We start from the raw sequence: 17,439 nt of genomic DNA on the forward strand, positions 1-17,439 counted from the left end.
GATAAGACCGTGAAGGTCATCTAGTCTGATCACACCAGCATCAAACAGGTACACTTGACTCAGAACAGTCTGGCTGTAAAAAAATGTTTAGTTAGGAAAGGAAAATAGAAAAAAATTAAACAATGGTAGCAAATGATCAATGAAGCAATGTCTGGGTGAGGTAGGGCAACAGTGTTAGTGTAACGACAAGAGGTGATCAAGTAGGGCTTTTTGAATCTATTATAAGGCAATTCACGGATATGTGATGGTAATGCATTCCAGATGATAGGTCCCAAGTAGTCGATAGATCTCTTAGTTAGGTTGCTATTGGGTTGGGGTAAGTAGACGTTTCCTTTAGACGAAGATCTCGTGTGATGGGAATGGACATGTTTAGCAGGTATGAAAAATTTGTGCTTGTGCGAATGAAACAATTTGCAGTGCAAATGACGAAGGTGATGCTAATCGTGCGGATGAAAATCGTAAATAATTGTTAATTTTTCTGACGTGGAATAATTCAAATAAACCAAATAGGATATTCAAGGGCAGTGCAAGTGGAGAGAGAGAGAGAATTATATATCCCTGTATTGTATTAAAATTGAATTATTTTTCATGGGTGAGGCTTGGGTCGCGAGATGCCACAAAAATTCAGATGTTGGTGGTAGGCCTAGTCTAAAAAGTTGCTTTAAGGTTATCAAACTGTTATGAACTTTCAAGTTAGATTGAGCGAAAGAGCCGAATACACGGTATCGTGACTTTATTTGCTCGTCTCATTTACTCGCGAGCCAGAAAATTGGAAATCGAAAAACAAACAGAACACAAATTGGAGCAAGGTATCATAAGGTAGCGAGCGCTAATGCGCCTACTGTCTTTGATCGTTTTGGACGTTATTTTCCAGGACATCAGGCAAAAGCTTCAAAACAAACATGTAGATTTTTCACCCTTTCGACGAACTGGAGCCTCCGGGACCTTTGTGTCACCTCTCAAAAACGAATTCTGCCAGCAAGCATTTTTCACTCGCAAAAATACGCTGAAATTTGAATAGGAGTGCAGAACAGTGCAAAACATGGCAACAAAGCACTAGTAGACGTTCTTGCACGAAACCCAACAACTTGTTTGGTCGAGAAGGGTTTTAGTTACAGTTGAATTTAAAACAAAATTCATTTTAGAACGAACATGATTAAAACATAGTCCCTGTTTAAAACATGTTTTCTATTGTTTTTTTTTCTAGCCACGACGCCACGAATCTTTAATTATGACGTCCCAATGTATTGGCATTGACATTTGAAAATATAGGGGAAATATGGCTAGTTCGACTTCCGACCACTGTCATAAACAGACCAAAAATATCTTTAACCGGGACTACATCGTTATGCATCATTTTGCGGTCGTCGGTCATCATCATCAAAACACCCTTTACGTACCAATTATCTATATCTACTTGCTATAACCGTCGAACTAATGACGATTTCGGGGGTTCCAGCCACTCCATATCGTAGCCTATCGGTCAACTATATTGGGTGAAAATCGTCAGTAGGTTCATACTAAATGTTTTCCGAAAGTATTTACACAATTATGGCAAAATTATACATCGTTTGAAAAAAATAGCACCGTTTGTTTTAAATGCAACCCTAGTTTTAGGGAAATAATTGAAATCAAAATGAGAGAAAAGAGTTGCCTTGTTAATGAGACACTTGATGGCTTGAGCTATAGTATCCAATTTGTTGCACATCTGAACAAAATATTGTCAAGTATCTTCATCTGTTTTGTATAACAATTTTTGGCTAGTTTGTGCGAATAAAATTTATTTTAAAAAAAAAGTGCGAAGGGAGCTCAAAAAGGACTGCCCTCTAGCATTGACGCAGAGATTGACGATTCGGTTTCAAGTGTGGCAACGCAACTAAACTCACAGGCACTAGCATGAGTCCTGGGAAGTGTTACCTTTTCTTGGTAAGGAGAGGAAACGCCTATGCCTTACTCTAAATGCCAAAGGGAAGAAATTCGGCCAAGCAGCGGTAAACGGTGGGAGTAACTGGTAGCCCTTCACATTAATCGCAGTACCCCAAAAATAGAAAAATAGCTCTTGTTTTCAAAAAAAGATGGTGACCACTGACCACTGTTTTAAAATGTTTGGTTTCTTCCACATTTTCGTCCTGTGTATCTGTAATGTGTATATAGTCACACTCAGTCCTTGCAGAGATAGATAGCGGTGCCCCCATACACACATTGTAAACAAATGCGACTGTCCATATTCGGTTTGCAAACTTTATATATAAATTCAACAGAATACTTCTAATCTTAGAGAATTAAATAAAGTTCCCTCTGAATGAATTCCGTTGTTAGCCGAAATTGGTGTAGAGACAGCCGCGCCGAGGCTGCAACTCGAGGTAACATCCGATGCTCACAATTTCTTCATATGATCACGACAGAAGTGAAATCAGTATGAGGGTTATGCTCGCAAACATGAAACACACGCCAAGGAAAGCGAGAGTCATGCACTGAAAGTAGAAAAGAAAATGCCTTTCTTTTAATACGAAATAGTAGGGATGGTGTGAACCTCTGAAAGGTTCAGGTTCGTGTGAACGCGAACCTTTTTGAAAGGTTCTGTGTGAACACGAACGTGAACCTCGTGACGTCACGTGACGTCATTTTGCTAATTTCATCTCTATCTTTCAATGAAACGATAACCTATATTAATGTACAGTACACGATACCTAGCGACGACTCGGGCCTCATAAGGCCGCAATGCTGAAGTACATATTGGTGTTTTAAACGCCGCTAAATGTATCAACTGAGGCAATCAAAGGATATAATACTCCCATAAAATCAATATCTTCCGTCGCTTTGCCAACAATTTCGACAAGGACATACGAAGAAATAAAAGCTTACGCCTTGAAGGTCTAGGCCAGACCGGACAATGTATTCGGCGTCTGGGTATTGCTACATTGATATTGAGCAGAGTGTAAAACGGGTTTCTATACTTGCTACAGATATCACCCCATTAACAAGTTCTACAGCAGTAGCCAACACTTCAATCGCACGGATTTGGTTTTAATGATACAGTAAAGATATGAATTCAAGATTGACCCCGTACGCCTGCTAGATTTTTTGCATCAGAAAACGATATCAATCTCATTGATTGGTTGAATAAGCATCATTCGCTGACCACGTATTCGGCTCGTGATGTTGTGTGATTGCGGCTCAAGCTCGCAGCAGAGTGTCACTAAATATCCACAAACGGAAAGCTGGATATTTCGAGCAAACTATTGTAACAAAGCAAGTAAAACTTTTGACATTGTCAAGGTGCATGTTCGTTTAGTGTTGATTTTTAATGCTGCCAGCGCCATACATAGAGTGGCCCGCAGTTGAAATATAATAAATTTGAACCAAAGATGTTACAATGAAGTGAAAATTGTAATCTATGAAAAAGGTTCACAGTGCAGAACCTAACGAGGTTCTGTTGTGAACGCGAACCTCTAAATTTCCGAGGTTCACACACAGAACACGAACGTGAACCTCGCGTTCACACCATCCCTACGAAATAGTATGCCTATACTGACATTGCGCTAAATGTAGGCTACATATGCTAAGTGATATTGTTATATAAACCATAATATACAAGCGGACCACTGTGCATTATGCCTTAACTGACAGTTCCGTTAACTACGAGTGTATCCTGACAGCTACCCTGAGCTAACTAGATAATTCATTCATTTATTAATTCATATTTACGAGACTCTGATTTGATATGAAATTTTGTTGTATTTTTTTCAAATTCGGAATAGAATTCAATTTTTAAATTTTTCCCGAGTTCAGCAATGCTTATTCTAATCTAATTTGAAAACAGAAATCGTGTAACTAAAATTAGAACTCGAATCTAAATTTCTAGTTGTCCCGCGCTGTTCGGCATAATACGACATCGCGTGACAAAACCATATCAAATAATTAAGTTTTAAATACATAAAGGTCATTTTACTTTGTGCACTTAGCACGGCTCGTATGCTTCAGGTAGGGGATGCACTTACCATGATCATCTTCGGGGAACGCATCTTATCAACTCCGAGACGCAGATAAAACAGAGAAGGCAGGACTATGACGAGCATGGATGCCGAGGTAGCTCCGACTACGCCGAAAACGATACGGATGGACGGCACGTAGATTACGAGCAGGTCCGCTGAAAAATTGAGTCAACACTCGTGAATCTCGATAATACTGCAATTGAAATGTCAGTGTGTATATAGAGAAGGTCAGTTACGCTAAGGAAGTACATCTGCCATTCGGAGTGCTCTAATAATTTTTTCGATAGATTACTTACCAAGAGGTTGTGTTTTTACGCCACTGCACAATTGATTAGGCAATACTGCTGATGTTTTACACATTGGACTTTGCAAAGTAGAAAGCCGTTTGAGGATATGAGTCACTTGTATGAGCTCAATGGTCATTGCAACTGGTCGAAATCACAGCTGTTTCACGGTTACTGAATCGAAGATTCTACCTATTTGCAGCGTCATTCGTCATTTTGCGTTAACCGTTAAGAAGCATCTTATATTTTGAAAGTAGCCAACACCTCCGATTACTTGTTAAAAGTACGCTATGCTATCTCTCGTCCAAATCTACCTCTATCTTGAGCAGTTTGACGTTCTTGATTCTCTGCTCCCATTTGAAGTAGCTTTGAAAGGTATTAGAAATCTCCACTTCTACTTGTAAACGATTAGAAAGGTAAGGCGTGACTTATACTTTAGCACCAACGCTGACTATACTTTAACTATAACAGCTTGAAGGTTTGGACTTTACTTACTCAGAGTCAGCAAGAAGAGCATTATTCCGAGATGTCTGATCCAGGAGAATGGCTTGTCCGGGAAGAAGAGATTTTCAATAGTCTTTCTCGACTGCAAAAGAGAATTACGTGATATCTCCGCGTAGTCAATGGCAGACCAGGATCAAAAGACACTTGCGCCCACTTCAAAACGATTAAGAATATTACGATTATTGTTGCGATGTGTTGTATTCATTATTATACTTTGAGTACTATGGACAAAATAGGCGGATTTTTTTCGATTTCCACCCGTGTACGACCCCTGATATACGGGTGTGAACGTCTCAGATTTATACCACGGAATAGAACCAGTACAACATTTAATCCAAATTATACATGCACGTAAGAACGTAGGAAGGTATATGCAAGTGGGCAAGTAGGATTTATCACCATGGTATAATTCTGAATTAGTTTATGTTTTCGTACACCACCCTTTTCGTAGGGCGTGGTATGGTATGGTATGGTATGGAAGTATGGTATGGTATGGTATGCAAGTATGGTATGGTATGGATCGATATTTTGGTACGGAATATGGAACAATGCAAGTATGGTATGGAATGGAAGATTTTAATGTATGGTATGGAACGACATTTCCATACTTCCATACATTAGTGTTTTATACATTTTATCGTGATCTGTGCAAGCTTCATGAAGCGTACGTTGTTCGTTGTTCACGGAATACGATCGCTTTTGTTATGTGTGAACGTGAACTATCGAACGCTGTGTAGGAACAAATACACGCTTGTGCAACGGTTTTAGGAGCACTTGGAATGACATGATTTTGTGATGTAATAACGACAATAGTAATGTTGATCTGATATTCTCTCGAGTCTAGACACGACGTCTCCGAGCATAGTCTATCATGTGACGCAATAATTGGTAATGTAGGCTACTCCAACTACCTCATTCCTTGAGTGACGACAGCTTACAAGCAATTATGACGCAAGGAACTAAATCCTCAATGTGATTGATAATTACATTTCTTCCGAAACATTGTCCGCACATCTATACTATTTACATACCGAGATATCTTTTATTGGTCTTATTTCAAACGATCTCGCATTAGGATTATAGATCAGGGAGTGGGGTAGATATAGTTTGGAATTCTCCCCACGCTATCCCCAACCAAATACTGTACTATTAATCACGCAGATCGCTGCAGTATTGATCGCCTGCAGCTGCGATATTTTATGGGTGCGCCTATATTATAAATTATTTTGCGAGCATTTACTTTACACTTGCATGTGCCTCATGCCAATGTACCGGAAATGAGATGATATCCTTATGGAACAGGGGCGGGCAACTTCTCCAGTCGGCGGGCCTGAAATAGGAAAATTAGGTACTTTGCGGGCCGGATTGCTGAATGGATAAATTATTCGCCCATGTATACAAGGAATAAATCGTATTTAATGAAAGTATTTTATCGATAGCAATGTCACGTCAAAGCCATTTCTCGCCGATAATGACTATACGATGTTGATTTGAGAATAGCATTGTCATACAGGCGCCGCCGTGTCTGCTTCTCTCTGATCACGGTGCAATCCTTAATTAAGATTTCAAAGCGTTTGATAAGCCCGGTACCCAAAGTTTACCAAGAATCAATTCATTAGGGTTCAGCACATCGTAAATGCCGATAATGCAAGTCTTCTCGCTTCGACGAACTTACGCGTAAGCTCCACTCTCGCACGCTGCACAGTGCGCACACCTATATAATAACATACAGTCACTAAAATTTGACGTTTAGGCAAGTACGGGTGAATCTTGGCAGACTGGGGCCGCGGGTCACATTATTATGTAAGAAGGAAACTGTCCGCGGGTAGGAAAACATCATGTTGCCGGCCGCATCCGGCCCGCGGGCCGTATGTTGCCAGTAGGGCTGGGCAAAATCGAGTACCTGAGTGATTCGATTCTGAATCACGTATAACGCTTCGAGTCGAGTATTCGAGTATCATTCATTATGACGTCACAACAGAATGTACCAAGTCAATCTTCAAATATGTACCTTTTATGCCACCACAAAGAACACAATGCCTGTTATCCATCACATAAAAGATACTTTGATATTTTTTCGACCATACCGATTTCATTGAACTTGTTGACAATGTTGTGGGATGACCATGACTTCGGAAATGTGTTATTTCCAGTAACGTTCGTAGTTTTGTACTATGCCTCGTATGCTGCGACACGGCCAATCAGGGTTTCAAGGCTTCCTCGGTGGAAAATAGTATCAAAGCTATAATACTCGTTAGTAAATGAACTTTCAGTTGCAAGCGCCGTATAATGTCAGTACTCGAAATAATCGTATTTTACTACTCGACTCGAATCATTAAAATTAATACTCGATTCAGATTCGAGTACTCGAATCATTATGCCCAGCCTTAGTTGCCAGCAGTCCCTTTTATGGACAGTCCTAGACTCCTAGATAACAATCTGCTCACTATCTCATTTTGCTCGCGGAAGCTGTAGAGTAGACGTACACGGCACCTCACCAAAACAGACTCTGTAAAACTATTACCAGGAATTAGATTCGCATTAGATTCGCTAGTTTAAGCAATAATGACATCCGAGATATCAATAATATAGGTGCTATAAAAGGTACTATACTTATAATATTGAAGTATTTGAAAGTATGGAATGTGTATCAAGTATGGTATGGAACAATGTTGGAATGGTATGGAAAATTGCAAGTATGGTATGGAGAGAGTAAGGCAAGTATGGACTATGGAAAATTCTCGTTCCATACCATACCATACCATGCCCTGCCTTTTCGGCCCTTTGAGAGTGAAGACGCACCGTTTTCGCTGAATGTATTTTTTACCCGTAGATTTACAGTGTACAGACAAAGGGTTTCTAATTTCGCTATAAACTTCAGGAAAATGTTGCGTAATGGATATACTCACCGGAAAATGTAGCAATGGCGTAGAAAATATAACGCAGATAAGCACCATAAGCCTGGCTAACAGGATGACAATGTTGTTGGGATCGTAGACGCTGTACATCAGCAATAACTCAGGTCCAACCGCATCTAGAAATAAATTAGTTACTGCTCGTGATTTGAGGCATATTAACCAGGCTTCGTACGCAAGATGTCCCACTAGAGCGCACACGCACACGTCGCACATGCTAGAACTATTATTGAAAGCTTTTTAAAATAAGATTGCAATTAGAATTATAGCTACCCTGTGTTTTTTAGAATTACGGGATTCGCAAAAACAAAAATCGAGTTCAGTTCATATCAAATCAGAGTCTGTCCTCATAAGCACGAGGATGGCAAATGTCTGTACATTGAGCTGGGCTTGTTTCGCACTATATGCCTACAGCTCATCTGCATCCTTTTCAGGAAAACTAGAAATAAGATTAGAATTAAAATGAGAGCATAGAAACAATTCACAAATTAGATTGGAGTTAAATTACCGGCATTTCGCTCTAATTAGTCTACTTAGACACATCTAATTACCTAGTTGTCCAAGTCTACCTTGAACGGCCGATAGAGGTAAAGATAATCCTAGGAGCAATATACTCACTGAAGAATGTGAGGTAACCAAACAGCGAGGCGATAAAGTAGAGCGCAAATACGTTTCCGATCGACACGACTGCCACTGCTTGCATCCGGCCTTTAGTTGGGTTTTTCAACTCCAGGTAGATCGGCAGAACGGATGCGTGGCATTGGAAAGCGAACACCATCGTGGGCACAGCATAAGCGCTCTGTAATTAGAAGATAATAGTTGGTAAAGCTCAATGGACATCGCAACTGTTTGTAATGTTTTATGTAGTTGTACAATGTACAAATTCATGTTTTAGTATCAATATAATTTCATCATTTCAAAACACCACAAGAATGGATTCAATGAAAAGATAGTAAGGTGTCGAAGCGACTTGGAGGCGATGTAAATGAGGCAATGCACACTGGGTGTAAAGCAATAAGGAATAACAGAAGAAGTGATTGACCATGGCGTTTTTCGTCAATTGACAAGCACTGATTACGAAAATATAAATTTTATTTCGCTCGCGTCCCTGGAACCCCCACAATCAGCCTCGAATTTTTCATTGTTATGGAGATTGGCATTGGGACGCAATAATGCTGTCTGGCTCTTTTTCTCTTGAGCTACTCTCTCGTTTCGCCAGACAGCATTGTTGCGTCCCAATGCCAATCTCCATAACAATGAAAAATTCGAGGCTGATTGTGGGGGTTCCAGGGACGCGTGCGGAATAAAATTTATATTTTCGTAATCAGTGCAGAGTCAGCTTTCGATCGATATCCGTTTAATCAAATTGAATGCTCGGCAAGCCGGTCAAAAATGACCGTCAAATTGCCTGTAGCCAAATGGAAATTGTGACGTGATACAATTTCGCTGAGGCGTGAGATTTACTTGTGTCGACACCATATAGGACACTATGGTGCAAGTATAGAAAAAGCCAACTTAAGCACTTCTGAAAGGTAGAAGTACGTCGTTACTATAAGGTTGCATATAAAACGAATGGTGTTTTATAACTTTGTTTAAATAAAACAATACTGTGTTTTTCTGTTATATAACGTTGTTTAATTATGCCATAATTGAGTAGATACTTTTATAAAAAAATAGTAATATGGGCCTTGCAGACGATTTACACCCAATAAAGTCGAAGTACGATGTGGAATAGCTGGAATCTTCGAGGTCATCGTCGGTTCAACAGTTATAGCACGTAGTTATAGATCATCTGTACGGATTACGGAATTAGTGTTCTGTTGATGATGACCGCCGACCGAAAAAATGCTGCATAACGATGTAGTCCGGTTGAAGTTATGTTTGGTTCGTTTATGACAGGGTTCGGAAGCCTTTTTCGTCAAAGGAGCCATATTTACCCTATATATTGTCAATGTCAATCCACTGTGATATCACGAACAATGGTTCGTGACGTCATTACTAAAAAACATGTTATAAACTAGGACTACGTTTATTTTAAATTGATTTTTGGATTAAATGTAACGCTAGTCATTACTGACCAGTGACCACCTCTGATTTTGGCATTACATTTATCTCCACATATCGGCTACCTTTGAATTAATCGTAAAGGCTTCCGCTTCGCATGTCTGATGCTGGAGTGCTTCGTCTAGTTCCGCGACCAGTGAGTTCCGATGTGAGCATTCGACGCCGGCAGTGACGTTGCTGTTTTCCACGATCGCCTGCGCCGTCTGATTCAGAATCGGAGCTATTGTAGCTGAAATATCAATAATAATTTAGTGTCCAGTGGGATATCGCGTAGTTATTGTGGTGCTGTATCTTTTACATGCGTATAGGTTTGGATGCGTGAGGTGAGTAGGCCTACCAGATGTGTTCAGTAACGTGTTCAGCCTACTTGCAATAAATACTTAATTAGTTAAGTTTTCAAACTACTTCCACTTCTGCGTGACAGTTTTTTACTTAAAAGTATTTGCCTTCTGTACTTTTGCATTACGTAAAATAGAAAGTAGTTTTGCGATATGTTTTCATTGTGTGATTATCTCTTACTACTATCTCTCTCTCTAATAGTTTCCCTAAACGCATGAGCGATCTCGTCTTCTTGTTGTTGTGATTGTGCGTCGTGCGTGCATGTATGTATTAGCACCCACGTCTTGTGAGTTGTTGGAGCAATAAGGATTAGGCTAGTCGATGCAACTGTTCTTTTGTATTTCAGTTTGATCATTTATTACGGTATTTAACCTATGAATAAATGCAAAGTTGCACATTCATCACTTTTGCCAGTGAAATTGCCATGACGACCCGGTGGAATAGGCCCTGCATCACGATAACTGTATATATTTTCGACATTCGCACCGTAGTGTAATCAGTCATTTTGCGTTGTCTCGAAGAGTAATCTTGAAATTTCGAAAGTTACAATACGCCCTCCTATTAGTCGAGCACTTTCCGACCTTTCATTTCACACTCTACTTGGAATAATTTTGAAATGTCTGTAAAACCACTGCTGCTACCTGTAGTTAAGTAGTAATTTAAGGCATTAAACTATTTCTAATTTAGTAGGAATGTCGACTACTGTGACTACTTTTGGTAACCCATAAATGGTGCATTATTGTATTGAATATTATGATTGTCTCGTACTGAAGAATCACTATAGCAGTCAATGTCACAGTCGATGGTCAAGGCAATGACGTGACATCACAGATCGATTTAGACGTTACAGATAGAATTAACAGAACAGCGTCTATAATATTGAAAAAAATGATGCGAGGATATAGAAGAGAATCTTTAGCTGTGATCACAACGTTTGTGCTACTATCCATAATCTCATAAGAATCGACTCACTTGATAGCACCTCGTCGTGGACAACGTCGGTAATATTCGAGCCATAAATCGGGCATGGTATTATGAATTTTTCCACGACAATCTACAAAACAACGAATTGAAATTGAAAAGAAGACAAATATCTACAATATAACAGATTTCAGGTAAATTTCCTAAAAATATATACCTTGGTCATTGCTGGGGTTGTACAGAAATAGGTTTTTATCAAATTTTACTGGGTAGTTGCCCATAGAAGCGCGGTAAATCCTGACAACGCAAAAGTTTTATGAGCTTGCCAATAAAATTTGAAAAAAAAATCCAGAACTTTTTACTTTAATATCTACGCTTCTACAGGTTGGAGGGGAGCCAAATTTGATGTACACGCGGGCGGACATGTGTGTTTATGTCAATTTATGCAACATTCTTTCAATTTCCGCGACTGTGTGGTTGCCTGTGAGCTAGAGATGTATACGGGTCATGGTTTTTCAGGATCCGGATCCTATCCTATTCGATAAAATGGCATCCTGATCCAATCCGGATACTGTTTCCCTTTCAAACAGAAAGTCACTTTCGTGAACTATAAATTTAGAATCCTGTCCTGATCCAGATCCAACAGTTGAGTAAAAATGAAATCCGAATCCGGTCCTGTTTGAGAAACACTTGCCGGATTCTTGCCCGATTAGAATCCAAAATGCTTATCCTGTACATCTCTACTGTGAGCCAGAGACCATTTCATGAAATCAACGAATGTAAGATGTACACGCCGCTATACTCACCACAACGGTGAAAAAGATCATGCAAGCCATCGCGAATCCAGACGTGTATCCCAGGAAGCCTATATTTTTCGCCGACGCCAACGGCATGATGATAACCACGGTCACGAGGACAACGATGATGTCACCGTTCAAGTACCACGCACTGCGAATGAGAACTGCCTTGAAAATATCATTGTTTTGCTACTTAATTGACATATACTCACTCGGAACATTCGGGTGACTGGGTGAGCGTGCTTATGACCTCAGGAAGCTCGTATTTGACAATGAACAGGAAACTACACATTGCTGCAGACGCAGAGATATCAGACCAATTAGGAAGCAATAATTTTCACAACGTAGAGAATATTTCTCACCTCCGAGGGTATGCGTAAATATACAAAACACCGTGACTAGCTTTCCTCCAATACCAAATGCTTGTTCGCCAATCGCCTCGTACGCTGTGATCCCAGTTAGATCGCACATGTCCAGCAGAAGGCGGATGCTCGTAAAGGCGAGCACTGCTACCAGGATAAGAAGTATCCTATGATAACACCAGAGGTAGCTCAAATAGTCACCGTTACTATACTCAAGTAGAAGTAGAAGAAGCAGAGTTTCTACTCGATTACAAGTATAAAGAAGTGTTAATGGAGACGTCGCCTACTTTAATAGCCAATGGAATGGCTACTTCGTAAATTTCGAACAATGACAAGTTTGCAAGTAGGCAGAGTACCATTAATTGAGTACTTCACAATAATAGAGGCATATCGGTACTGACGATACAAGTCGCAGCAATCATCGAAAATTCTGCAGTTACTGCGATGACTCTCATGAGTATATCAGGGGTTCTCAACTCAACCTCCGGTCCGTGTCAAGTTTCCTGTCGGTTCGCCAAATATTTTCGAATTTTCTATCTCAATTCCAAAATGCAAGATGTTGGACGCTTGTTCATCGGTTAGAGAAATAAAATATCACATTTTGAATCGATGTAGTATAGTTTGGAACGTGTTTTCTACGTCGCATCGTAACAGAGAGTTCTACTAAAGGCGTACGATATGTCACGATGGTGCAAGTGTCGTACGAAACTGTTTAGGAGTAGCCTACGACTCCTTTCGGACGAGTTATATGTGAAAGCTAAGGATAATTTTAAACAAACTTCGTTGAGATTTCGACAGTGCAATTATGCGACACTTGGCCCTAATAAGATATGTCAGAGCTAACACCAATGTCTCATTTCGTTCAAAGAATACCGAACAATCACAGTCAGGTATTCAGAAGGACTTCACAAGCTTCGCTTTCCAGAAACTTCATTAGAACCACTTATGATGAATATCTAGTGTCAAAAAGGCAGCAATGAATGAATATTTTAATATTACATTTGAGTTGCATATACATTTGTGGTCATGAAATTTAGGGTTTATTTTGATTTTTGAAGTTTTACCGGTCCGCGACGTCAAAGAGGTTGAGAATCACCTGTACAGATAATCATGATACAAACTTATCTCAAATTCTATTTTTCGAAATCCGTAGCTCAAAAAGCAAGTAGTTTTGCATAAAAACCTGTTCAAGTAGAAACGGCAGTAAGAAAAAAAAACATAACCACTTGAGTAAATATACAGCGAGTAGGCGAAACCTACTTGAGTACTCCGAAAATTATACAAGTAATTCGTTACTGCCTACTTCTGGATAAGACAATAACCTGCAACGTTGTTTAGGTGACAATAAAGGTACCTATGTGATATGGTATATGTCGTAGTCCCTGCTTAGAACACGGAAACAAAGTACCTCAAGTTCTCGATTATGCTCAGATTTACTGCTAATAGTTAACATAAACGCACTAACGTGAATAGCATATATCCCAAGTTTGCGAAGGCATTGGCCAGTCCAAGTATTCCGCTTCCCAATATTGCGTTCATCAGGTTGAAGACGCATAGAGCAAAATGCGCGGTCTTCCCGTCATACTGACTGGCCCTTCGTTCTTTCAAAAAGGCCATCTCTTCTTGGGTTGGCCTTCTTCCAGACCTGAAGTGAAGAATATAGATTGTACATGGTTTCGTAAAAATGTTACTATTTTGAGTCCATAACGACAAAACCGATAATTAGAGCTATATTCAGCCCATATTCATAAAATATAGCATCCAGCTTACGGTGCATTTCCAAAACTTCAATGGATTTATTGGAACAGCTACGCAGCCATCTCTTTGCTTGGACATAAAATATTCTAAAAGACCGCATCTGGCCGTCTGTAAGCTATAAGAAATAAATCAATATTCCTAGGCCAGTAGTCGCATAGTTCTCGGACCCCGTACTATCATGGCATGAAATATAGGCCTACTATGGAAATGATCAGTCTGGCTCTAATTATTGTGTGCATGTAGTGACGATCAAAGGGACAGGGATATCTAGGTATCTTGATATCCCTGTCAAATTAAGGGATGGGTCTACATTCTACAATCTACATCCCATAAACTATATTGAAAAATGCAGCACATAAATCAGTTAAGTTTCGCTTCTAGAAGGTAAAGCTGATGTCTGAAATTTAACTCGACACGCAGGTAGGCCTATTAATGCAACGTTGCGCTGCGTCGCGCACATGAACATTTTCCAAGCAGCTCAGCGTTCAAAATTCTTACAAAACTACAAATTCACATGTTTACATATTTAGGACAAGGTCAACGCGTTGGAAATTACTCTTCAGGTAAACAGAAGACAGCTTTCACTTCATTAAGCATACAACGTTGCTGGATCTCTTGAATGCGAGTAGCAGTTACATTTGACACGCAGAAACATAGCGACGATTTACCTTGCTTATACATGAGTGTGACAATACAGTATACTCAATTCATGGCTCAGAAAGAATCTTATCATATCGCGCATGCATAAAACTCTACTCACTTGAAGTTTTTCATCGGCATTCCCTTGTCGTCCATTCTTTTTTCGTAGGCCTCTGCCGTGTACAGCACCTATTGGAGAAAACACGCACTGACAACAGATTGAAAGACGCACAAGTTACCTGAACGGAAACCTCGATTTGCAACCCGTGCAATATTGCGAGTCGCAGATGATAAGCAGGCGCGAACGGTAACGGGTGCACAATGGTAGCAATTAGGTAATGGTTAACTCATAGGTTGTTTGTTTACTAATTTACCGACGCAAAATACTAAACTGTAGTATGCTAGGTGCTATCTGTATTATTAAATTTGCGGTGCATCGTGCACATAAGTTTACGCAGTCGTAACATTGCACACACATAATATTTGCAAGCAGCTTTGCGAACTATGTTGTACGTAGTATTTATAATTGTTTGCAAGCATGGGGTGAGTAGCAAAGCTGAAGCTGGGAGTATTCAAGTATGACTGTTGTTTGAAGAGACATTTGCAGGAACACAACTTCAGTATACAATAGAATAATATTATTTATATTGAAATGATCCCAAATATTTTCCACTGAAACTCGTCAGGGATAATCGCCAGCATCTGACAGACAATTGACAAAAGCATTGAGTCGGGTGTATGTCCTGACCTCCAACGAACGGTCCCTGAGAATGGCTCAGCGAACCCCCCTGGCTTCGTGTGAACCCCGGTGTAGAACCACTGATATATATTTTAGAGGCTGGCAGATACATTTGATTCCTTGTCACCTATTGGAACGGGCACCCAGAAGGTGCAGTTTACCCGGTTTGCACTGTATGCTGTATATGCTGCACTGTCGGCAGTGTTGACTGTCACATCTCGATCTTATATGAATAAATATAATCAGTAAACGAAACTCCTCACCCTCGATTGAATGAGCTCCTCCGTCGCCTCTTCATTAGATCCCTTCGATCCTTTTCTCCGAAATCCATCCATCTTTCCGACGTTTCTCAAATATCGTTTATTACAAGTATCAAGATAATTCTAGTTGTATAATTAGACTAATTTCAGCGAGACCGGTAATCTAATTCTAATCTAACGTGTGAAAAGTTTCTATGCTGTAATATTAATTCCTATCTAATTTTCGGTTTTCCTGAACATGCTACATGAGAACTACATATAGTGCGAAACGAGCCAAGCTCTGTGCCTGAGTACATATATTTGGCATTTGTCATTCTCGTGCTTACGAGGATGAACTGTGATTTGATATGAGCTTAGCTTGACTTTTGCTGTATTTATTTATATTCCGGAATTCAATTTAATATGAAACTTTTTGCTAATTCAGTAATTTTATTTCTAATCTATAGTTTGTAAGAAACCGTGTTATCATTCCAATTGTAATCTAATTTGGAAATGCTGAAGATTTTTTAGATGACCAACTCCGATTTAAAACCACCATCTGAAGTCCTGGATATTACGTAGCTTCACGATATGCACAAACCGACCTCTGGGATTCAGAGATCCTACTTACCTACGCGCTAGGAGTATCATAACTGATTCTACTTGGAAAAGTTTCTCTGTCGTCTCGTTCGTGAATTTAAAAATTCATGTTCTATAGAATAAGCGCAGAGTATAATCAATTACGATACTCCCAGACGGGTAGATACAGAACAGTTCTACCACCTCATGTCATGTTTGTTTCCAATATGCTAGTATACCTTTTGATGATTTTATCAGGCGCGAGTCTCTGACTCCCCGTAATATGACAATAACTACATAACACAAACACCGTTAACTTGTCAACGCAGAACGCTACTACATGCATACCAGACAGCGAAAAGATAACGATATGATTCCAGAATCAATGTGCAATATATTAGTCTCCGTTGCATGACCAATTGTAAACAGATGAAGTTTCACTATGATTCCCAAGTTAGCCTCATTGAGAAGACGATTTTTGTGGTATTAGGGGTATTTTCGGTACGCGTCTCAAATCGTTTCAATAATAATTACTCAAATTCGAGTATACTCCAATGATTATGACCAGCACTGTTGCCGATATGAACTACAGAACAATGTCATATCACAGGTGGTGGTGGTGGTGAGTGTGATATAATCACTAAGTTGAATAAAATGCATAGAATAGTATATTTGTATGTTTTTGAATGATACGAGTTTTCCAGTATTGCATAACGCGGTGGCATAAACCCGACTCTGGACACCTTTGTTACGCTCACTTTTGGTCAAATTAAGCGGAGAAGCGACTTTATCCGAATTACGCGGGACATCAGTTGTTCGTTAAATTGTCATTGGTCACGCGTCAAGGCAGACAGCGCATTGAAAATATTGTTATGTTGCAGCCCCGCTATACCGCATTAATTGTAACTGATCGCATAATACGCGCAAGATTCATACCTTCAGGTCAGTTGTATTGTACACTACAAGTACTGTATTTTGATACCAAACGATTCCATAGTAGAAATTAAGAGCAAAAACCTTTTAGCTATTCAGAAAACATTTCTGTACCAATCTGTCCTACAAGACGGACGCAATTGTACCGAAGTTAAAGCGTCGATAAGACTTTTATTAATTAAGCGGGGTCGAGTGTATAGTGAAAAGCATGGTACACTTTGTAATAAGGAAATCACCACCACATAGATCAGGGGTCACCAACGCGGTGCCCGATGGCGCTAAGTCACCCGTAAGATCCAGATGAGTCGCCCTTAGTGGCACTAGCAAATATTCAAATGAGAGCTTTGTAGGTCGAATTAGAGAAGGGTTCC

General features: G+C 39.8%; 1 protein-coding gene across 2 annotated transcripts; it reads right to left on the reverse strand.

The window, feature by feature from the left end:
• Nucleotides 1-2,227: 2,227 nt before the first annotated feature.
• Nucleotides 2,228-15,944, reverse strand: LOC145459238 (putative sodium-coupled neutral amino acid transporter 6). Of its 2 annotated transcripts, none has more exons than XM_080337883.1 (13): nt 15,581-15,944; nt 14,700-14,767; nt 13,647-13,826; nt 12,182-12,348; nt 12,032-12,113; nt 11,829-11,970; nt 11,074-11,155; nt 9,828-9,991; nt 8,317-8,497; nt 7,693-7,817; nt 4,775-4,865; nt 4,002-4,150; nt 2,228-2,474 (listed from the first exon to the last, which is right to left on the reverse strand). In XM_080337883.1, the coding sequence occupies exons 1-13, from the start codon at nt 15,650-15,652 to the stop codon at nt 2,397-2,399; spliced, it is 1,581 nt and encodes a 526-aa protein (XP_080194009.1). In that variant the 5' UTR covers nt 15,653-15,944; the 3' UTR covers nt 2,228-2,396. The 2 variants fall into 2 exon arrangements, with proteins under 2 accessions (XP_080194009.1, XP_080194011.1); XM_080337885.1 differs by lacking the exon at nt 15,581-15,944 and adding an exon at nt 14,830-14,902.
• Nucleotides 15,945-17,439: the final 1,495 nt, after the last annotated feature.

The sequence above is a fragment of the Botryllus schlosseri genome, chromosome 16 (genome assembly GCF_051294905.1).
Source record: "Botryllus schlosseri isolate E-star chromosome 16, Bs_hap1, whole genome shotgun sequence".
Lineage (NCBI taxonomy): Eukaryota > Metazoa > Chordata > Ascidiacea > Stolidobranchia > Styelidae > Botryllus > Botryllus schlosseri.

What these genes read in the sequence shown, in the direction of transcription:
- LOC145459238 (XM_080337883.1), bottom strand. Translation starts at nt 15,652, where the DNA reads ATGGATGGATTTCGGAGAAAAGGATCGAAGGGATCTAATGAAGAGGCG. An exon ending in CCACGACGAGGTGCTATCAA is followed by an intron (nt 9,992 to 11,073) that starts GTGAGTCGATTC and finishes TTGATATTTCAG; the next exon opens with CTACAATAGCTCCGATTCTG. An exon ending in TGGTTACCTCACATTCTTCA is followed by an intron (nt 7,818 to 8,316) that starts GTGAGTATATTG and finishes ATTTATTTCTAG; the next exon opens with ATGCGGTTGGACCTGAGTTA.